This window comes from Odocoileus virginianus, chromosome 34 (genome assembly GCF_023699985.2).
Source record: "Odocoileus virginianus isolate 20LAN1187 ecotype Illinois chromosome 34, Ovbor_1.2, whole genome shotgun sequence".
In the NCBI taxonomy this organism is placed as follows: Eukaryota; Metazoa; Chordata; class Mammalia; order Artiodactyla; family Cervidae; genus Odocoileus; species Odocoileus virginianus.
This window is the reverse complement of record NC_069707.1, coordinates 7,088,700-7,112,351: the sequence shown is the minus strand read 5'-3', so window position 1 is coordinate 7,112,351 and position 23,652 is coordinate 7,088,700. Positions and strand designations below refer to the sequence as shown.

Genomic DNA, 23,652 nt, shown 5'->3' with positions numbered 1-23,652 from the left:
TTAGGATGTCAAATTCTTTGCAACCCCATGCACTGTAGCCCACCAGGTTCCTCTGTCCATGGGATTTCCCTGGCAAGGATACTGGAGCGGGTTGCCATTTCCTTCTCCAGGGGATCTTTCTGGTCCAGTCGAACCAGCATCTCCTTCATTGGCAGGCAGATTCTTTACCACTGAGCCCCTGGGAGGGAGCCCCTAGCACTGTACATGAATTATTTCATTTACTCCTCCTCCTGACCCTAAGAGGAATTTGTTATCATTCACGTCTTACTGACTCAGAAGGAGAGGTTCAGTTAACTGCCCCAGGGTCACACAGCTGGTGAGGCTGGATGGGGTATCGAATGCCAGGGCCAAGCCCTTCAGCCCTCCAGCTTCCTATCGTTGCCACATTCACTCCAATGCTCAGAACGAGCATTTATTGAGCACCTACTGCTTTTGTGGAACTGTGATCACCCTGGAAGTCCCAGCACTGAGGCCAAGCCAAGCACTGTTAGAAAGAACAGAAGTGTGCTGGCTGGTAGGGGTGGGATGCGTAGGGGGTGGGGGTGTGTGTGGGGGGGGAGGGGGGTCGCTGCTTATCTCCGTGGTGCTGCCCAGAGGCCATCTGCCTGAGTTTGCACATTTCAGTTTCTTGTACTGAGCTTGCTGCCTAATTGTGCAGAGTTCTGTTTGCTTTGTTTTTAGAATGAACATCACCAAGCAGAGGTTAAATTCCAGGACACGCACTGCACATTGCATTTCCCCAAACCAGCAGAGGGTGTGTTGGTGCTCAAATAAATGAAATTGAATGAAAGCTTCTCTTTCTGGTCTCTCTTCATTATTGATCCATAAAGGCCTTTAAAGGGGTCAGCTTTTGTTGCAATCAACAACTAGGCAGGCAAAGAATCAGGCCATCGAAGGCTTTCTTCTTCTCAAAGCTCCTTTTTGAGCCGGGTTCTGCAGAGTCTTGCTTATCTGGAGAGACGGGCAAGCCACAGGAGATAAAACAGATTATGTTACTTGCTTAAATGTGGAAGGTTGGCTTCCTGCAAGAGCTTGGAGTTTCCAGAAACACCGAAACTGCCTCCCCTTGGGCGATCCCAGCGCCTGGGGGCAATAGCTCTGACGCAGTTCAGACTTCACTCCAAACCACAGAAGCGCAAACAACCTTTCTTCTCAGCCGGGCCTTTGAAGCGCTCTACTCGGCCGGGAAACACTTCGGAGCCAAACAGAAGCGGACTCCGACAGCGGCCGGCAAGGGACGGCAGACCCCAGCCTGTTCAGCCGCGGGGGCTGCCGCCCGCGCCCCCAGGTGGGGGTCCCCCAGTCCACCAAACCTGTCGCAGGTTTTCTGCTCAGAGGCTCCACCAGCCCAGTTCATTCCCTTCTCAGGCTGCAGGCTCGGGCTGCAAGGGAGAGGATTCCAAGGCGGGGATGGGAGCTGGTGCGGGCGCCTGGCCAATTGCTGTGGACGATTTATGCCTCTGATAGGAAAACTGGAGATGCTGGCCAAGTCGGCAGCTGCCTGCATTCCGGCAAAGTCACGGGGCGGCGGCGGCGGCCTCGCGGCCAGTGCCCGCGCGGCGGGAGCCGGGACCCGCCCCGGGGAAGGATGCGCGGAGCCAAGGTAGGGGACCCCTCCGCCTCCAAGCTGGGCTCGGGCCTGCCGGCGCGTGGCCCGCCCTCCCGGGGGGTGGAGATGGGGAGCGGGTCAGGTCCCGTCGGCCCAGCAGCTGGCTCAGCGTCGGAACACAACGGGGTGGCTGGGTTGACCATCTGTATGGAAGGGGAGAAACGGAATTTTCAGTGAGTGGGTTTTTCCCTTTCCAGGAGCGCTGATGCTTGGCCCTGGTGCTCTAGACCCTGAATGCCCAGTTTCGAAACTGGCCAGAGTAGGCGATGTTTCGGGGGAGGGCAGCCCCCTGCATCTCCCTGTTTTTACATCCTTTTGCTGAGGGTGTGTGAAGAGATTGCGACAGGCTGGGTGGGAAGAGATGGGCAAAGAGCTCCAAAGCCTGTATTTCCGAGCAGAGACATTTCACAGCCAGGAAAAACCAATATAATCAGTTCTGCCTTAACATGCCCACTGTGGGCATGTCATCTTCCTGCTACAAATTTGCCTTGTTTTATGCTGTACCTGTGTTCCTAGAAAGACATATTGTCCCTCAGTCATGTCCAACTCTTTGCGACTCTATGGAGTGCAGCATGCCAGGCTTCCCTGTCCTTCGCCATCTTCCCGAGTTCGCTCAAACCAACGTCCGTTGAGTCAATGATGCCATCCAGTCATCTCATCCTCTGCTGCCCCCTTCTCCTCCTGCCCCCAATCTTTCCCAACATCAGGATGTTTTCCAGTGAGTTGACTCTTTGCATCAGGTGGCCCCAGTATTGGAGCTTCAGCTTTAGCATCAGCATCAGTCCTTCCAATGAATATTCAGAGTTGGTTTAGGATGGACTTTAGGATGGACTGGTTTGTTCTCCTTGCTGTCCAAGGGACTTTCGAGAGCCTTCTCTACCACCACATTTTGAAAGCATCACTTCTTCAGTGCTCAGTCGTCTTTATGGTCCAGCTCTCACATCCAACATGCATGACTACAGGAAAAACCATAGCTTTGACAATACGGACCTTTGTCAGCAAAGCAACATCTTTGCTTTTTAGTATGCTGTCTAAGTTTGCCATAGCTTTACCATAACTTCCAAGGAGCAAGCAGCTTTTAATTTTATGACTGCAGTCACCATCTGCAGTGATTTTGGAGCCCAAGAAAATAAAATCTGCCACAGTTTCTATTTTTTCCCCATCTATTTTGAAAGCCACGTAAAACATTTTTGTTATTAATGAGGATTTAAATGGCAAGAAGTAGCTTACCGTAGGGTATATTGATTCCAGGTTAAAGGGGCATTTATATGCCCTAGCTATGAGTATTTATGTGCTCTGTATGCTTCATGCTATGTAGAACTACAGGTGACATAATCCCCCGGAGAAGGAAATGGTAACCCATGCCAATATTCTTGCCTGGAGAATTCCATGGACAGAGGAGTTTGATGGACTACAGTCCATGGGGTTGCAAAGAGTTGGGCATGACTGAGTGAATAACCCTTTTACTTTCACTTTCAAATTCATATAAGTACAGTAAAATTAATACTCTAAAACTAGCTAATGTGCTTACTAATCAGAAAAAAATCCAATTTCTAAAAATTCTATCCCATTTAGTAATTTGATCCATATAACATATATATGTATGTATGTGTATGTGTGTATAGATAGCTTTATAAGAAAAAGTTACATTACACATCGTACTGAGTTTATTTTTCCTGCCCATCACTAAGACGTCTTTTAATTTTAAAAAGTGGATTATATAGATCTGTGAAATAAGCAACCAGAACAAAAACATTGTGTGCTTTTGTGGTTATATAAACAAAAGACTGAAAGTAACAATTTATACTGCTGGTCAAGCGTTAAGTTGTCCTTATCAGCAATTGTCAATTTAAGTGCTGATAAATGGAGAAGACTAGAGCTGAATTCCCAGAAGGCCAGACCTTGGAAATTTCTCTTTTGAATAGATTACTGGTAGCTGTTGTTCGTCTTTCTTACAAAAGTAGAAACAAGTATGTTGTTGAGTCTCTAAGTCATGTCCAACTCTTCTGTGACCTCATGGATTGTAGCCTGCCAGGCTCCTCTGTCCATGGGATTTCCCAGGCAAGGACACTGGCGTGGGTTGCCATTTCCTTCTCAAGGGACTCTTCCTAACCCAGGGATAGAACTCATTTCTCCTTCATTGATAGGCAGATTCTTTACCACTGATCCACTGAGGAAGTCCAGAAACAAGTATACAAAACTGGATTTAGAAAAGTGGGCATTTAAACAATCGTAGTGCCCTCCTCCTAAAGGTGATCAACAAATGATTTCAATGACACTTATGCCGGGCTGGTCATCACTCCCTCCCTCTTCTAGATGACAGTCCTCCAGATTTCTGCAGCCAGAGCCCCTGTTCCCAGACCCAGCATCGCCTGGTGCTTCAGGACTTCCCAAGTCCCTCAGCAACATCCCAAGAAAATGGGACACCTTAGAGAAGACCCTACCGTGTCCTCCAGGTATGGTCCAGGGAAGGAAGACAAAGCCCTGGTTAATTATTCAGTTCAGTTCAGTCTCTCAGTCCTGTCCGACTCTTTGCGACCCCATGAATCGCAGCACGCCACGCCTGCCTGTACATCACCAACTCCCGGAGTTTACTCAAACTCAAGTCCACCGAGTTGGTGATGCCATCCAATCATCTCCTCCTCTATCATCCCCTTCTCCTCCTGCCCCCAATCCCTCCCAACATCAGGGTCTTTTCCAATGAGTCAACTATTCACATGAGGTGGCCAAAGTATTGGAGTTTCAGCTTCAGCATCAGTCCTTCCAATGAACACCCAGGACTGATCTCCTTCAGGATGGACTGGTTGGATCTCCTTATTGTCCAAGGGACTCTCAAGAGTCTTCTCCAACACCACAGTTCAAAAGCATCAATTCTTTGGTGCTCAGCTTTCTTCACAGTCCAACTCTCACATCCATACATGACTACTGGAAAAACCATAGCCTTGACTAGAAAGACCTTTGTTGGCAAAGTAATGTCTCTGCTTTTTAATATGCTATCCAGGTTGGTCATAACTTTCCTTCCAAGGAGTAAGCGTCTTTTAATTTCATGGCTGCAATCACCATCTGCAGTGATTTCGGAGCCCAAAAAAATAAAGTCTGCCACTGTTTCCACTGTTTCCCCATCTATTTCCCATGAAGTGTTGGGACCGGATGCCATGATCTTAGTTTTCCGAATGTTGAGCTTTAAGCCAACTTTGTCAATCTCCTCTTTCACTTTCATCAAGAGGCTTTTTAGTTCCTCTTCACTTTCTGCCATAAGGGTGGTTCATTATTCCGCATCCCTTAATCAAGAGCATCCCTTGAGCAACAGGCCCTATTTCTATTAATTCTGCAAATGGTTGTTAAAAGACCATTCATTTTAAACTAGTAGCTCATGTGTCCTGTGTGCAAGCTGCCCTGAATCTAGCTCTCCACATCCTCCACTGTGTCACTGAGTATAGTTAGTTCATCATGTTATGTTATTTGAGAAATGTGAGCTATGTAGAAAAGAACAGACTAAGCAAATGCTGAAGCGATTCACCAGCTTTCCTTATTTTGTAAACATTTTCAGTTTTTAAGGATACATTATTTATTCGTCTTTGGCTGTGCTGGGTCTGGACCGCTGTGCCCAGGCTTTCTCCAGTTGCAGCCAGCGGGGGCTATTCTTCCCTGTGGTTCCCGGGCTCTAGAGCTTAGCAGCTTTAGTAGTTGTGGCACACGGGCTTGGTTGGTCTGCAGCATGTAGGATCTTCCCCGAGCATGGATTGAACATGTGTCCCCTGCATTGCAGGGCAGCTTCATAACCCCTGGACCACCAGGAAAGCCCCTGGTTGCTTTATAATCAGCTCTTGAAGTTGAGAAAGGACATCCACCTAAAATACGGTCAGTTTGCTGGGTCAGTATTAACCCTAACTTTTGTTTCCCTTTGCTAGTTTGGTTTTGGAATCTGATATATCTCTAATTATTTGTCGTGTTGTATTACTTAGCATCAATTTGCCCCCAGTCATTTAAAGAGGCTTTGTGAGGAGTCAAGTCAGAGGCCACCCCATCTTTACTAAGTCTTTTTTCCCCAGTCATAATTTATTTCCTCAGCTTCCTTCTCGTCTTCCAGCTTTGCTTCTGACACACCTCTTCTCTACAGAAAAACTGAAAGACATTTTCATTAGAATTAGAAGGAGTAGCAAATTATAATAGTTTGTTTTCCCTTTTCCTGTTTCTTTAGAAAGTCTCCCATTTGCTTTCTTTGAAGCTGTTTATGAGTGATCGCTTTGTTCTGCTCCCCTAAGACCCTTGCACGTTTGTTCTCTCTTTCATCATCACACCTTGAGTGTTGCCCATGTGGACTGCTTATTGAGATATCATTTGTTCTGCTTTTATCCTCACTAGACCACCCTTCCGTGTGGCTTTTTGATGATAATATTGTCAAGATTGTCTCCCGATGTGTGCTCACTCCTGTTTCTTTGTAGATTTTTGTTTTAATACCTCTATTTTGACACATTTTTCCCCCTGTGTTATTAAAGGGAAGGTTTTGCTCATAAATAAAAAAGTCTTTTTAAAATATATTTGACAAGGAGTTGGCCTTCCCCCATTTTGGTAAGCGAATTGAAGACAGCTAATTCTCTTTGTTGAAAAAAACTGCCACTGGCGAACTGCTTCTGTCCTCCTGACTAGAGAGATCTGAGGCGTTACTGCCATGAACTATTTGCTATCGACCACTTTGCCTGTTTGGGTCAATGTAACTATCAGTATGTTTTGAATATCAGAACTTTCTGTGACCTTAAGCATGCGTGTGAGCAATTACGAAAACTAGATGTACTATCAGATGTCTCAGAAATACGTTTCCCAAAGCAAAGGAAGAATTTTATTGGACTGGTCTATAGTCAAACCATGTCTTACTTTGTAAAACCTGCAAAGGAGGCAAAAGATTTCTTATACCTGGATCAACACACTGATCAGTATCTACAGGGGAAGGCGACAAGGTGTGTCGGTATTTCTAATACACAAATGCTATTGATCCCATGGACGGTAGCCCACCAGGCTCCTCTGTCCATGGGCATTCTCCAGGCAAGAATACTGGAGTGGGTTGCCATGCCCTCCTCCAGGGGATCTTCCCGACCCAGGGATCGAACCCAGGTCTCCCGCATTGCAGGTGGATTCTTTACCGTCTGCGCCACCAGGGGAGCCCATAGATCAAATAATAGGATATTATAATTTTCGTTCATGTCTTAATGAAACCCCTTCTTTTTTGTTTCGTTTTTCGTTTTATTGTAGGATAAGTGATTTACAACGTTGTGCTAGTTCCCGCTGCACACCAAAGTCAATCAGTTATACATGTACACATATCCCCTCTTTTTTAGATTGGTTTCCCATAGAGGCCATTACAGACTATTGGGGAGAAACCGATCAGCTTCCATCACCATTTTTTTTTCTAGTCAGTAAGAGAGAGGGTTCAATGTCACGTGTTGAAACTACCTCAGAGTTTCATCTACCTTCTTACTTGTTAGAAATCCAGACCTCTTAAAATTTCATATTATTCCCAGCTTTTTACCTTAATGGGTTGAATAGTTATTGCCTAATAGTTTGAGGATAAATAAGTGCAGTTTATTTATGTTTTCCAGATTGCAAAAATGAAGAGCTAAATCTAAGAAATACATTTACAGTTGCTTCTGGTGATGGTATTCTAGCCGATTACATCACTATTTCAGGAAGGAAGTTGATTCACAGATACAGGACTAAGTAACACGGGGAGGCACTTTGTCGGTCATCACGGTCTACTCTTTCTGAGGCAAGTAGTTCCCAGTCACACGGTAATTATACCTGCAGTGGTATATCCATAACCCCTCTATCTTTTGCCCTTTATTTATTTCTGCATTTTGTTTGTAAAAAATATACTAACAAAATCACATGAAATACTTATTTTTGTAATGTAATGATCTAGCCCAAAGCAACCAACAAATAAGTTCATGATAGTTAAAATTATACTGGAAATGCCTCTTCACTCACTCACCTCATACTATTATGACAACACAAGCATTTACCTTGGTGTTTACCTCCTTCCCTTAAAACAAAAGGACCATCCCACCACAAACAAAAACTCTAGGTAGGTAGGAAGAAAACAGCAAGGGAAAATCCAGAAATCAGAGTTAGATCCAAAGCACAAGATAACCAGTAAGTGCAAGAAAATACATATTATGGTTTCATAAAACATTTTAAAATGCTTTTATTCTAGATATAAAAGGTCAGATTCATTTTGGTTACATTTGCATACTCTTTGAAGTTTCACATTTATGAACAAAAGGATTATGTACTATGTATATAAGTTCTTGAAAGCATTTCAACAAACATTAAGATTTTAGGTTTCGTGGAAGAAACCAAAGCCCTTTTTTTTAATTAAAAAAAAATTTTTTTTTCCAGCCTAAGTTACCATTTTTCACCCATGCAGTACAGCGCACAGGCAAATACACACAAATATATAAACACACAGCCCTAGTGTTACGGGCAGAAAGCTTTTTTACCAAACACCTATTTTTAGATGAGTTCTGCATCAAACTATACCATTTCATTTTTTTTTTTAAGAGGGAAATTTCATTTAAAAATGTTTCTAAAAGTATGTTCAAGCCTTTGGGTGAATAATCCAGCTGTTTTGCTGAGCGCCCTCCCTTTTATTTTTTTCAAGGTTGTACATGTACAAAGAGTAGATTCACTTTGTTACATAAAGGATGTACTTTGGGAAGACTGGAGTTACTTCTAGTTAGCAAGTTCTTCCCCACGCAGGTAACAGTTTATCACAATTTGACAAGATACACTTTTTACATTTGAGGTTAAGAAGGAATGTAGAAATAGCTCTGGGCAGAAAGGAAAGGCTTGCATGGAAGTATATAACCTGTTGTGATCTGATATTTTGCTCCACACCCATATTATAAATAAACACAACTGGGAAAGAAAATCCTCCCAACACTCTCTGTGCTAAAACTAAAGCCCATGTGCTATATTAAGAGAAGTGGGGTATATGTTTGCATTTGTAGGGATGGGCTAGTGGTTTTCATGACAAAATGCTTGCTTTCCTTTCCCCCACCCTCAAAAAAAAGACTCCACAAACTTTGTCATAGTAGTTTGTAATTTGAAGTTCAGAGTTAGGATTATAAGCAGTTAGAGAAGTACAGTCCGTTTTCATTTATAGGTGGCCCCAGTGGTAAAGAATCTGCTTGCCAGGGCAGGAGATGCAAGAGACGTGGTGTTTGGTCCCTGGGTTGGGAAGATCCCCTGGAGGACGAAATGGCCACCCACTCCAGTATCCTTGAATGGAAAGTTCCATGGACAAGAGGAGCCTGTCAGGCTACAGTCCATGGGGTCGCAGAGTCAGGCACAGCTGAGCTTGCCTGCAGGCAGGTAGATTATCCGTAGGTGGTAATCATCGATAAAATCTGGCTCACCTCTCTTTTCTATCCCAGCACTCCTGAGGCTTCTCTCCTTCCAAACACCTCCTTAAATCTCCTATCCGTGTTTGCAGAATAGTAACTCATTTTGAAGACAGGCCAATCTTTCAGGAGGAAGGAGCACAGGTATTTGAAGGTAAATGCATGCCGTTGTGGTCAGCTGCTATTTTGAATGGTGACATCAGCAGGCCGTGCCATCCACAGAACCCTGCCCAGGAGCTGGCCTCCTCCCAGTGTGTTTACCCCAGACTCTTCTAGAAGCAAACTCGTCCTGTGACTCAGGACTAGTGTTGCGGTCTTTTGTAACACTTAAAATAAGTCACCAGAAGATGCAATGATTTTATATTTCTTTAGGAACCAAACAGTGTGGACCATTGTATTTTGAAAATACAGGAACGTTTAGATATTAGTGTTATCTGTCAAAACCCAAACCAGTAATTTTCAGGAAGCTCAAATCAATTATTCTTTTTGGGGAGTCCACTTTGGTGGGAAAGCAGAACTCCGTTATTTTATTTCCACATATAATAATGGCCACTTTCAATGGCTGGGTTGAGAATTACCCAATGTAGGTTCCGCAGTGACCACTGTTTCATTAAACAAGCATGCATTGACGTCTTGTTACGGATTAGGACTGTGCAAGGTGCTAGGCTTGCAAAGATGAGTGAAGCAATACTTGTCACCTGCTGGGAAGGGGAACAGAGCCATAGACAAATGCTTATAATTTAACATGGAGTATGTATGTAACTTTTAGGATGCGGTCCCGTGGGTCTTCCCAAGTGGTAAAGGTCCCGGTGATAAAGAACCCACCTGCCAGTGCAGAAGAGGTAAGAGACGTGGGTGGGGAAGGTCCCCTGGAGGAGGGCATGGCAACCCACTCCAGCATTCTTGCCTGGAGAATCCCATGGACAGAGGAGCCTGGCAGGTTACAGTCTATAGGGTCGCACACAGTCAGACACGACTGAAGCCACTTAGCCTGGGAGGGCGCACACTCAGCGTACCACGTGTACTTGGAGAAGCTTCGATCACTCAAGGGGTGTGCGGGGGAGCACTGGGGAAGGTTTCTTATGACAGAATGCCTGAAGGGAGTCAGAGGAGAGGAGCCTCAGCAAGCGGGGAGGGCGGGCGGCAGGGTGTCAGTCACAGAGACACCTGCAGGACAAGGAGCCTTAGAGAGCCGGCCCCACTCCCGGGAAGCAGGAGCTGCGGGCGTGCAAAGTGAGGCGGGGCAGAGGCAAGGGCTGTCCAGTTGCTCAGCTGCGTCTGACTCTTCGTGACCCCATGGACTGCGACTCCCCTGGTGGCTCAGATGGTGAAGCGTCTGACTACAATGCGGGAGACCCGAGTTCGATCCCTGGGTCAGGAAGATGCTCTGGAGAAGAAAATGGCAACCCACTTCAGTATTCTTGCCAGGAAAATCCCACGGACAGGGGAGCCTGGTAGGCTGTAGTCCATGGTGTCACAAAGAGTCAGACATGACTGAGCAACTTCACTTTCACTTTCTCATGGACTGCAGAGGCAAGGGAAGACATTGGAAACGCGAGTTGGGCCAACTCATGGAGGCTTTGGGGTCCTTTTGGTGAACTTGAACTTTACCCTTAGCCCATGGGGGCTTCCCTTGTGGCTCAGCTGGGAAAGAATCCACCTTCAATGTGGGAGACATGGGTTCAATCCCTGGGTTGGGAAGATTCCCCTGGAGGAGGGAAAGGCTACCCACTGCAGTATTCTGGCCTGGAGAATTCCATGGACTGTATAGTCCATGGGGTCACAAAGAGTTGGACATGACTGATTAACTTTCAATTTCACTTAGCCCATGGGGAGCCACGGGCTTTCATGGGTTTTCAGCAGAGGACTCACATGGTCAGAGTTGCTTTTTAGGCAGGTCAATTGGCAGAGGAAGGGAATTGAAGAGAGCAAGACTGAAAGCAGGGAGAAATGCTGGGAGACTCCGCCAGGAGTCGGGGTGAGATGGACGAGAGGGTGTCAGGAATGCAGAGGGGAGGCAGCCTCGAGGATCATGAGCATCAGACGGCTAGAAAGGGATGACTGCTCGGGTATGAGAGGTGAAGGAGCCAGAGAGATCAAGAGTGACTGGCCGTGTCCTAGAGAGAGTGGAAGGATGGAGACACAGCAGACAGAGAGGAAACCAGTGTCTGCTTGGAGTAAGGTTTTTCCTTCGCCTGCTGCCCTCACACACACATACACGCATGCACGCGCGCACGCCCCTCTCTTTTCCCCTCTCATATATACACATTTCTGTTATATAAATTTCAGGAGTACAGCACGATAATTTGACATCTGTCTTCACTGATGACCTCCGAAGTCTGGGTACTTCCCATCTCCTGACTGTTGACCCCACATGTGCTATTCAGATTTTTTTCCCCCCAATTTTTGTTGAAGTATAGTTGATTAACAGTATTGTGTTCATTTCACATGCTGTTTCAGTTACTCTGTCTTGCTGCCGTTGTGCCCCGTCCTTGCCCTATAGGAACACCATCAGACTTCGTTTTTAATTGCACTTTTAATTGTCTGTCCTCCTCACTCAACTGTAAGCTCCTTGGAACGAGGACTGTGTTTGCCTTCCTCATTATTCATTCTCATGTCAGCAGGCTGCCTGGCACATAATAGGCAGCAATAAAGGGAATGCGTGCAGTTTTCAGATCAGAATTAAGAGTCAGCCATACATTTTCAGTTAGTTTTCTATGTGGATTTTTTGTTGTTGGTGGTTTGCTGTGTTTTGAATGAGGCCCTGCTGAAGTTACTAGATGAAGAACTGGAGATGTCACACCAGTGAACCTGGCTCCTAGTCCCAGTCCTGACCTTGGTCAGATTTATGTCATTAGACAAGGGGTTTACTCCCTTCCTGGGTATCATTTCTCCCTGGGTATAGTTAGGAACAGGGACAGGTCTGATCGCTGGGGTCCTACCCAACCCTGATGTGTTACAAGAAACGGAGACATCTTATAGGACAAAAAAGAAGGAGAAAAATAGTATAACAATACATTAAGTACTTTATTAAGCAGGAGAAAAAAGAAACCCTCAGGAAGACAGAAAGCCCAGACTCTAAGTATACTTGCCACTAAGCCTTTCAATGTTTTCCGGCCTTTTTGATGGTATAGTTAGTCCCTCAGTCATGTCTAACTCTTGCAACCCCATGGACTGTAGCCCACCAGGCTCCTCTGTCCATGGGATTTCCCAGGCGAGAAGGCTGGAGTGGGCTGCCATTTCCTTCTCCAGGGGATCTTCCTGATGGTATAGGTTTACGCAATTAAAGAGAAATCAGCTCAAGTGATACCTGCTGCCTGGGTCTGCGTGGCATCGCCAGTGTCCTGAGGTCTGCCGGTTCCAAGGGCTGACCGTCAGGATCAGAAACAGGTTAAGTGAGACAACGCCCTTATCCTCGCTGGGCTCAGCACGCGCCCGCCTTCCCCACAGTAGCCCCTCTGTGCTCAGACTCTCTGTTGCCTCCAGTGTCTCTCTGTCCCCAAGAAGCCCTGCATTGATTCTGCCTCTAAATGAGTTCCCGTTTTTGCAAAGCAGCCTTATCCCCCATAGAAAAGAATGTGAGCTCAGAGGCGTCTTTGTCTGGGAAAAAAAAAAAAAAAAAAAACTTTGAAGGCAAATTCCTTGAACTTTTGGGACATTCAGCAGACAGTAGCTCCATTCCTCATGGGTGTGTGTCTTTCACTCTGTCAGGAACCTTTACATGTTTTCCACAGTTCTGTTCACTGCGACTTCCTGGGGACATTTCACTGTTGGAAATTTAACTTGAAAGGGAAAGGTGCGTTGCTCTTGCTGATGCTGGGAAGGATTGAAGACTGGAGAAGAGGGCGACAGGGGATGAGATGGTTGGATGGCATCACTGACTCAATGGGCATGAGTTTGAGCGAACTCCGGGAGACAGCGAAGGACAGGGAAGCCTGGTGGGCTGCAGTCCATGGGGTCACAAAGAGTCGGACACGACCGGGCAACTGAACTGCAAAACTTTTGCTGGGTTTTTAAGCAAGGATGGGGTTTCCCTGGTGGGTCAGATGGTAAAGCGTCTGCCTGCAATGCGGGAGACTGGGGTTCGATCCCTGGGTCGGGAAGGTCCCTTGGAGAAGGAAATGGCAACCCACTTCAGTACTCTTGCCTAGAAAATTCCATGGACTGAGGAGCCTGGTAGGCTACAGTCCATGGGGTTGCAAAGAGTCAGACATGACTGAGAAACTTCACTTTCACTTTCAAGCAAGGATGAGAAACCTGTTTGTTTTACATTGATTCGTAATAACCTTTTTTTTTTTAAAGGTAAGGATTTTTTTTTTAAACCACTTGGAACCTTTTTAAAATGTATGCAAGGAATATTGAACTTCTTTTATATGCCAGGCACTTTCAGGCACTGGGAATACAGTGTCTCTGATCTCATGGAGCATACACTCCGGTGGACAAAAGAAGACAGTAAACAGACGGCAAGTAAATATGCAATATGACAGGGAGAGATTTTTGCTACCCAGAAACTCGAAGCAGGGCAAGAGGCATAGGGTGTTGCTATTAGATATCAGGAATTCAGGTAAAACCTCACTGAGAAGGCTGCACTTGGGCCGACTGGAGCAAGCCCCGAAGATACTGGAGAGTGTTGCAATGAGGGAACAGATAGGACCAAGGCCCTGGGGCAGGACCATGTGTGGCTGTTGGAAGCTGACAAGGAAGCTGGCGTGGCTGGAGCGTGCTGAGCAGGCGGGAGAGTGTGGGAGGCATGGGCAGAGAGCGTGGGCAGGGCCCAGACCCTGACCGGCGGTCCAGGCCACTGTGGGACTCGGATCTTCCTCCAAGCGAGATGGGAAGGGCGGAGGGTTTTGAGGAGAGGGGTGATCTTGTGTTGAGTTGAAATGACCCAAGGGGAGCCCAGCAGAGACGATCTTGCAACAGATCCAGCTGTGAGGTGCTGGCGGCTGAGACCAGAGTGGTACCAGTGGAGGCATCGTGAAGTAGTTTGATGATGGATATTATCCTGCAGGCAGATCTGGGAGATTTTGCTAAAAGCTTGGAAGTGGGGGTTGAGGAAAACAGTGGTGTTAACAGTGAATGCCAATCTTTTGGCTCAAATGACTGGAAGAATAGGGTTGCTGTTTCCCCAAAAGGAAGAGATTACAGGTAGAGCAAGCTTTCACTGGTTTCGTTGTGTCTAATTTTCCTTTAAGGATGCCGTTGAAATCAAGGGTTCCATTGTGGGCATGTGAAGTTTGTCAGATAGCCAAGTGAAGGTGCTCTTATGGACATGTTGACAGGCGTGAGTCTGATAGGAGCCCAGGTGTGGAGACATGTATTCGGATACTATATCCGTGCAGAGATGCTGTTTAAACCCATGCAAGTGGATGGAATTGTCTGGAAAGTGGGTGTAAACAAAGATGCATCTGAGGGCAGACCTGTAGCACTCCAGCATTTGCCAGCTAGGGGATGCCAAGGAACCAGCAAAGTAGGCCAGGAAGGTGTGACCCATGGGGAGGGAAGCAGAGAGAGATTCAGTCCAGGAAGCCAGGGAATAAAGTAGAGGCTGAGATCCCCTCTGCCAGGTGATGCCATGTGTGTACACACATGTATATACATGCACACACATATATGCAAAATGTGGCTTTCCAGGTGGCGTGGTGGTAAAGAATCTGCCTGCCAATGCAGGAGACACAGGTGACACCAGTTCCATCCCTGGATCGAGAAGATCCCCTGGAGGAGGAAATGGCAGACCACTCCAGTATTCTTGTCTGGAAAATCCCATGGACAGAGGAGCCCGGTGGGCTATAGTCCGTGGGGTTGCAGAGAGTCAGACACGACTGAGCGTACCACACACACATATACAAAGTATATCTATGTATGGTATACGGCTTCTTAACTTGACATTACTTCATGAAGCATTTCCTGTGTCATTAAATATAATTTCCATGCATGGATTTTAATGACCCCATAGTATTTCATGTCATGGATGTCCTGTAATGTACTGTACTCTGACTTATAGACGTTTGTATCAATTTTTCAGTGTCATAAGTAATGTTTGTATATACATCACGGTGTACATGTTTGTTTCTTCGATATAAATTCTTAGAATTGGAATTACAAGATCAAAAGTAAATATTGTACTAGTGAGTATGTGTTATGAATGTCCATCCAGAAAGACTTTATCAATGTTTGCTTCTACCAGCTTTGTAAAAGAGGAGTGCTTATTTTGCTGTGGCTTCCCCAGCATTGTATATCAGTTGTTTTCAGGGTTTTGTTTTTTTTACCATAGAGTAAAAATGGCTTATCAAAGATGTTTGCAACTGTTTTTGTGAGCTTTTAATGGCTTTATATATCTTTTGTACCTATCTCTTGGCAATGTGCCTTCCAGGTGGCGAAGAATATACCTGCCAATGCTGGAGATGCGAGCGACATGGGTTCAAGCCCTGGGTCAGGAAGAGTCCTTGGAGTTGGCATGGCAACCCACTCCAGCATCCTTGCCTGGACAATCCCATGGACAGAGGAGCCTGGCGGGCTACAGTCCATGGGGTCGAAAAGAGTGACCAAGCGACTAACATTTTCGCTGGGCGATGCAAAGTCGACTTTTGTATTACCCATTATCTAGGCCTTATTTGTGTTCAGAACCCATTTCGAATGCTAGGTAGGAAGAGCTGGTCATGCGTGTGATGGCCAGTCCTGCGTATGACAGCCACGCTTGTGTGTGATAGCCAGTTCATGTGGGTGTATGCTTAGTCATTCAGCTGTGTCTGACTCTTGGTGACCCCATGGACTGTAGCCCGCCAGGCTCCTCTGTCCACGGGATTTTCCAGGCAAGAATACTGGAGTGGGTTGTCATTTCTTCCTCCAGGGGATCTTCTCAACTGAGGGATCAAACCCACGTCTCCTGCACTGGCAGGCTCTCTTTACCACTGAGCCTCCTGGGAGGCCGATAGCCAATCACACACGTATATTAAATCTTTGTCTGCACCCAGAGATGCTGTTTCTTCTATAAGTCCAGATTCAAACTTTTATTGGGACACACAGGTATATTAAAGCTTAAACTTAAACGTGCCCTTTAACTTACCTGATAGTTTCCAAATACCCATTCAGCCCCCACCATCTCCCTCCATTATCATGATTGAATACCAGGAGTCTGTTTTTCTGGAGTGAGAATAACACATGGTCAGATTCACGTCAAACTGCCACTCATTAAATGCACGATAAACACATCTTAATAACCTGACGATTCCATGTGCTACCCTAAAGGTATTTTCAGACATTATTTCCAAAACATGTTCTTCTTCCAAGTAATGTGAGTAGGCCTCACAATTAACTAATTTCCAGCCAAGTCTGAAATATCAAAGGTTAGTGCCCAGAGATGGTAGCGTGTAGGAGAATGAGAGCTCTTGTTTGCAAGTTCAGCTGTGTTTATTTTACAACTTCAGGACTGGAAAACGGCCAGAAGACTGTATTAACCTTCTTTTCAGTCTTTCCTAAGAATTGGCTCATGTCTAGGATGCCAAATCGTAAGTAAGAATTCATGCTTAATTCTGTTGAGCCCAGAGGACGCCGCCTGTTATCTGTAGAGTTAACCACGGTGGCTAGAGGTTAGGGATTGAGAGAGTAAAAGTCACGTTTTTAACCCCAGTGTAGGGTATTTGTTTCACCCGGCAGCACAGTCAAGCCACCGGGAGCTCTCCTGAACCCCAGAGGAGAAAGAAGTTTCCGTGCACATCACTCAATTTGGGGCTTAGCCTGTGGTTGCTTCATCCTTACTGGAGCTTGATTTTTAGCCCCTTCTCTTGACTGCAGTTTTAGCTTCTATTAATATTTAGCTCCTATAATAGTTCCTTGGCCTCCGGAGTTATAGGTTAGAATCTTCATGAGTGTAGCTTTGGTCCCCATTTCCCATCTCCGACCCTTCTATCCTCAGGCCCTGTGCCCCTGTTTCTTGGTCGGACTCTGCAGAACTGTATGGCTCGGGCTTCAAAGGCTTGCTCCCTTCACTTAGACACACTGCCGAGAAAATCCTGATACAATATGTTTGATAAGATTTGATTGAACCTGGCTTGCATACTTCAAGAAAAGCATAGTTTCAAGTAAAAAAAAAAAAAAACTGAAATTTATTCAGAAGCAGATAAGCTACTAACCTCTTCATCCAAATGCAAGATATTTGCAAACAATAACAGAATTTTATAATGACAGTGGCCCCTGCATAGAATTTTTGTTTGTTTGTTTTCTGTAGCAAACAGTGCAGATTTCAAATAGACTGGCAGCTGGAAAAATACAGACATTACAAACCTATAAATTTTTTCAAAGTAATGTAATCCCTTCCAACCTCTTCCCCGCCCTGCTCCCTGCCCAAAAGTTGTCTCTTACACTTATTTCTCCCTTGCAGTGTTAAATCTGGTAAGAGGTGTTCCTCTTGCCACGCAGCCTGATTTCAGGACACCCCTGCTTCCATGCTCTGAGCCCCCTGCCTGCCGACTTGTATCTGACCTCCTTTAGCCCCAGAGCATCTCCTAAAACATCTTCTAAGTCATTCCATGTATCTGTTGTGTGATCGTGCTGAGTCACTTCAATAGTGCCTGACTCTTTGCAACCCCATGGACTGTAGCCCGCCAGGCTCCTCTGCCCATGATCGGATTCCCCAGGCAAGAAGACTAAAGTGGGTTGCTGTGCCCACCTCCAGGGGATCTTCCTGACCCAGGGATCGAACCTGCCTCTCTATGTCTCCTGCATTGGCAGGCAGGTTCTTTACGACTAGCGTCACCTGGGAAGCCCACGTATCTGTCACCAGGACCAATTTTCCTGGAGTTGTTTGAATTAGGGTGTGCCCCCAAATGGAGTCCCCTGTGTCCTCTACCACACTCGTCAACGGCACCCACGCCAGCCTGAGGACCAGGAGGTGAGGTGGTGGGGAAGCTTCACGGAGCAGCATTGTGTTGGGGAGTCGGGCAGGCGCTAGTGGAAGGGGCTGGCAAGCCGTGGCGTCTGCTGTCCAGATGTGGAGCGCTGTCCGCAGTGGCCTGGGACAACCAGTTCTGCAGCATACTTTGTTCCCTGAGGCCCCGAGCCTGGTTCTCCAGGCCTTCTAGCAGTATTATTGGAGCTATGCAGGGTTCTTTGTGTAAAATTGTTTATTGGAAAACCCTGCATAGCAGGGTTACATTGCACAGGATCCTGAGAGCTTAGTTCGATTCATCTGCATAGCGGGAACCCAGTCTGATTAGGACTCATATCAAGAAACAGAACCTAGATTGTCCCTGGATAGTCCAGCGGTTAAGACAATGCAGGGATGCAGGTTCAATCCCTGCTTGGGGAGCAGGGGTCCCGTGTGCCTTGTGGCCAAAAAACCAAAACACAGAACAGAAGCCATACTGTGACACTTTCAATAAAGACTTTAAAACTGATCCACAGAAAATACATCTCAAAAAAAGAGGAAAAGAAAGAAAGAAAACCTGGTGGAAACCCCACCCACACCTTCACATCCCGGCTCAGAGGACACTGGCTGGGAGGGACAAGCTAAGGGGGGCAGGAGGAGGCCGAGCCGGGAGAAGCCCTGTGTCAGCTCTCAAACCTACCTTCTGCGGCAGGGTCCATTTGCAGGTCCGTTGCGTCCTGATGACACTGAATTGATCAGAGGTGGCTTCTGTTCCTTGCAGCCCTAATGGCCTAAAGAGCAACTACTGCTACTTAGGCAAACAAAAAGCATGTAACCATCCAGTGAAAACCGTGACTTAAGCATGGCAAGTCTCAGGGGATGAATGCCTTCAAAATTATTGGCTTTGGAGGGGATACCTAAGGACACTATAGCATGAAAATGGACACATCATTTAAAATAGGGATCGCCAACTTCCGGGCAGTGGACTGGTACCTCCTGATAGACCAGAGGTGGCATTAGATTAGAAATAAAATCCATTGGTCCATAAAGAAGGCTGAGTGCCGAAGAATTGATGCTTTCGAACTGTAGTGTTGGAGAAGACTCTTGAGAGTCCCTTGGACAGCAAGGAGATCCAACCAGTCCATCCTAAAGGAAATCAGTCCTGAATATTCATTGGAAGGACTGATGCTGAAGCTCCAATACTTTGGCCACCTGATGTGAAGAACCGACTCATTGGAAAAGACCCTGATGCTGGGAAAGATTGAAGGCAGGAGGAGAAGGGCACGACAGAAGATGAGATGGTTGGATGGCATCACCGACTCGATGGACATGAGTTTGAGAGATGACTCTGAGAAATAATGGACAGGGAAGCCTGGCATGCTGTAGTTCGTGGGGTCTCAAAGAGTCAGACATGACTTAGTGATTGAAAAACAGCAAAAGCAAAGTGCACAGTAAATATTCTGTGCTTGAATTATCCTGAAGCCACCGTTCCCTCCCCGCCGCCCCCACACTGGTCCTTGGAAAAATGTCTTCCACGAAACCAGTTCCTGGTGCCAAAAAGGTTGGGGACCAGTGATGTAAAGGTTAGGCTTAAGACTGGGGTATTTATAGAATTAGATGTAATCTCCGAACAACGGAGAATAGGGCATTGGCGTGCCAGCAACACCCCTTCGATTCGTGAGTCATGAGCTTTAGTAAATCATTCCTCTGAGTGCCTGCTTGTGTGGCCACAGGAGGAGAACATTAAGAACCTGGGCTGAAAGCTGCTGCCTTCAGAAAAGTTTAATGATTTTAAATGGCACCGAGCCTCACACTCATTTCCTAGCGAAGCCTGTGTCGAGTCAAGCCCCAGTGTTGGGGAGAAAGTGGAAACAGCAGCAGCAAACAGAACCAGAACATCTTATGCTGGTGTGTTTGCTAACAGCCTGTATGTGTCCAAGTTGATGAAGCGCATTTACAAGCCCCTGCCAGACGTTAAAGAAAGCAGCTGCGAGTTCTCATCCTGTGACCCCTACAAGCCACAGAAGCAATTTAGCTGATGGTGCTGAGTATCCGCTTATGCTGAGACAGAGTGTGGGCTGTCTCCTCTCGAGGGCATTTTGCCCTTTGGATACGCTTTAAGACTATGGAGGGCGTCCAGGGCATTTTAGGAGAACTGGGTGGGTGGCGGGCAGCGGTGACACATGCATGCATCCACTCAGTTTCAAGTGCTTTGAACTGTATTTTCTTATTTGTTTTACTCATTTAGCCTTAGCTAGATGTGTTTATTTGCAAATATTTGCTTAGCGCTTGCCGTGCAAAATTCAGTAGAGAATTTATAATTTTGTGATGTTGTCTTTACTTAGCATTTCTTCCACGACAAACTTTATAGGGCCAGAGATTTTGTCTGTTCCGGTTTGTGAGTCCCCAGCATTGGGGCTGGAGAGGGAGAAAGTGACTGGTTCAGGAAAGGAGCTCATATTATCGCTTTTGTGTGAATCACTTTGTGATGTGTTGATCTCCAAAAGGGATTGATTGGATCCCTTAAAAATTATGGTTTGACATACTTGGGGTAGAATAGAGAGCAGTTGGAAAGTGAATGGACTTAGAGCCTGAGGTCATATACTGGTTCTGAGATTTATCAGCTGGACCTCCATGAGCTGACCTTTGTGCCTGGATCCTCACCAGTACGATGGGAGCGACTTAACCGCTCCACAGGTGTCTGCTGAGTATCAGAAGACCAAGTGTATGTGCGGTTCATGGCACGCGGTGCCAGTCCTTGCTGTAGGCACCATGAGCGTTCCGCAGTCGAGAGTGAAGGCTTTAGAATCAGACCTGGGTTGTGGTCTCAGTGATAGCATCGCTTTACCAGTGACACATGGAAATCTCATGGCCGCCTGCCTGGCATACTGTGAGTGATAAATTATCATTATTATGAACGATAAGAGATGATTATCCATCTGGTTGTGTTAATATTCAATTAACTCCTCTAAAAGGACACGCAAAACAAAGAGATTCAAATCCATTGAGGAGGCAGAGAAATAAATTTTAGAGGCACTCTGGATGAGAAAATCTCTATAATTGAGCACCAGATTTGGCTTTGGGTTTCCTGGCAACCAGGGCAACAGATACAAAGAACACAACGGTTTGTATAATTATTATTATCAGTTATAATTAGTCAGCTAGAGCCGCCGTGTCCACTATGCTTGCCACACGCGGCTCTTCCTGGGTCTCTGAAATGTTGCTCATCTGGGCTGAGATGCCCTGTGAGAGGAAGATGCCCTGGGTTTTGGAGACTTAGTGTGGAAAAGTAAAATATCTCATTGAAAAAGTTTTGTATCACCTGCATGTCGAAATTATGATATTTTGATTATCAGGATTGAATAAAATATACTGTTAAAATTAATTCTACCTATTTCTTTTTGTTTTTTCAGTGTGGCTATTAGAAAATTAAGAATTCCACAGGACTTGTCTGGTGGTCCAGTGCTTAAAACTCTGTACTTCCATTGCAGGGGTAATGCCTGGTATGGGAAATAAAATCCCATATGCCACAGGATCCAGCCCCCACCCCCAAAAAATGTTCCATACGTGGCTCATGGTTATATCCCTACTGGAGGATATGACTCTTTAAAACTCTCATTATTCTAAATGGAATTTATAGTACTTATAGTTTATAGCCACCATATTAATATAGAATGTCATTAGATAATTATCAGATAACACCAAATACAATAAAAATGTAATAAGGTGTTATAAATATACAATTACATACACTGTAATTATTAATAAAATAGTAATAGAAATATGAACAATATGCTATATATTCATATATTATCATATATTTTATATTATTTATAAAATAGGGTTTTGATGTCCAAATAGGTAATATCTCTTTTGTGTGTTTGTTGTATTATTTTTTAATTTTTATTAAAATTAAATAAAAAAACATTTTTGGCCATGTGGCATGTGGGATCTTAGTTCCCTGACCAGGGATCAAGCCTGCACCCCCTGCCAAATAGGTAATATCTTCACTTACAGTTTTAAAAAGATTTTGACAAGTATCTTAATGAAGGAGAGATATAATGACGTATCAATAGTAGCTTCCTGAATGTTTGCTTACATGCTGGGCACAGTCCTAATTTCTTTCCAGATATCAACCACTTAAAAATTCATAAGTGGTAGGATTATTCTTCTGTTACACCAGGAACCCTTAGTAACTGGTCTAAGCTATAAAGTCATCCGTCTTCTCTTTTCTCCTTCCTCTTTGGGGTCATTCACAACTGCAGACAGGCTCTGGGCAACAAATGGTGTTCAACAAATTGGTGTGTAAATAAACAACTAAATGATGCCTCTTCTCTCCTGTATCATGTGTGAGCTATAGTTCTTTTAAATCTCAGTAACAACAGGACATTTAAAACTCTATAAAACTTGGGAATAAACTGTCACCTGAAATCAGGTTGTGGCTTGAAGCCTGCAGGAAGAACTTGGCACCAGAAATGAGGTGAGTCTGTTGAGAAACTTCCAGACTCAACTGTGCTCTGGTCAGGGCCTGGAGATAAACTGAGTTTCAATAACTAAAGAATTAGCTTTTCCCTGAAGGCAGGTAAAAAGCATTTCTAAATTTTCTGAAATGCTTGTATATTTTGGAGAAACTTACTCAGCTTGTTTGGAATCTGAGTCTGTTAAAAAAAATAAGTATTTCAAAGAATATATGGTTTTTACAAGAGGCAAAGATGTAAAAAAAAGAGTCAATGGATTTCTTATCTCCAGCCCTATATACCCCACTGAGACCAGGAGAAGTAAACTGGAATTTAGGATTTAAAATGTAACTGCAATCAAACCCAGAAAGATGTGCCCAGTTCTGCATGAGAATTGAAAGAAGGGTCAGGAAAACACTCTCTTTATGGTTTCACAACCTGCTGAGACAGGAAACAGAAATCATACAGAAGAGTTTCAGAGGTGATGACAGGTTTGGAAAATAGGTCTAACGAACAAAGAATAGAGTAGGTGGTGTTATTTTTTTTCCCGAGGAATAGAGAGGAGGCTGGTAGTGGCTGAGAATCCAGGGACAGCATTGTACAGGCACCGGTTCACGGCAGGATCCCAGATGCATCTTGGGCACAAGTGTGGATTTCAGTTTAAAGCTAGCATCTCTTCACAGTCACATCTGTGAGCCAATGGTCTGGCCAACAGGGAAAGGGAAGATTGTTCTGGAAGTCCCTCAACAGGCTGATCTCTTGGCTACCTGTGATAGTTTGGGGTGTCCTGGACTTGCTGATTGTGACAGAACAGAGTTGCCGTCCCTAGAAAAGTGATCTGCCCAGATATTTAAATACAGCTCAGATGGTAAAGAACCGCCTGCAATGAAGGAGATTCAGGTTCGATCCCTGGCTCAGAAAGATCCCCTGGAGAAGGAAATGGCCACCCACTGCAGTATTCTTGCATGGAGAATCAAACACCCCTCACGTCTCCTTCCTATATTGCTCCCCAGAATTGTCTGGGTGCTCCAAGATGAGCCATCAGGATGCTTTTTTTGTTTATTTGTTTATCAGAAATTAGTTCAGAACACACGCAAGGCTAGTTATGATTGGTTTTGATGTGAAAGTAGATAATCTACTGATCTTGGCCTTTGGAACCTCCAGCTCATAACTGATGACAGTTACTGGCCTTGATGACTTCCTGGTCGTCGTCCTCTCTGAGACATGGGGAGTGGCACCTCGTGAAGTCTGACTGCCGTTGCTTTATCCCTTGGCTCTTTAGTGAGGCTGTCCACACGCTCGTTGCAGAGGAGAACGTGGAAG

At 45.4% G+C, this 23,652-nt stretch overlaps 1 protein-coding gene across 5 annotated transcripts in view; it reads left to right on the top strand.

The window, feature by feature from the left end:
• Positions 1-933: 933 nt before the first annotated feature.
• Positions 934-23,652, top strand: part of MAP3K4 (mitogen-activated protein kinase kinase kinase 4) — a 136,090-nt gene continuing 113,371 nt past the window's right edge. Inside the window, exon 1 of one of the 5 annotated variants that reach the window (XM_070461739.1) lies at positions 934-1,603. In XM_070461739.1, coding sequence (XP_070317840.1) covers positions 1,005-1,603 — 599 coding nt within the window. In that variant the 5' untranslated portion in view covers positions 934-1,004. The remainder of the gene's footprint in view (positions 1,604-23,652) is intronic. The other 4 variants (XM_070461734.1, XM_070461736.1, XM_070461735.1 and 1 more) reach the window with 4 other exon arrangements.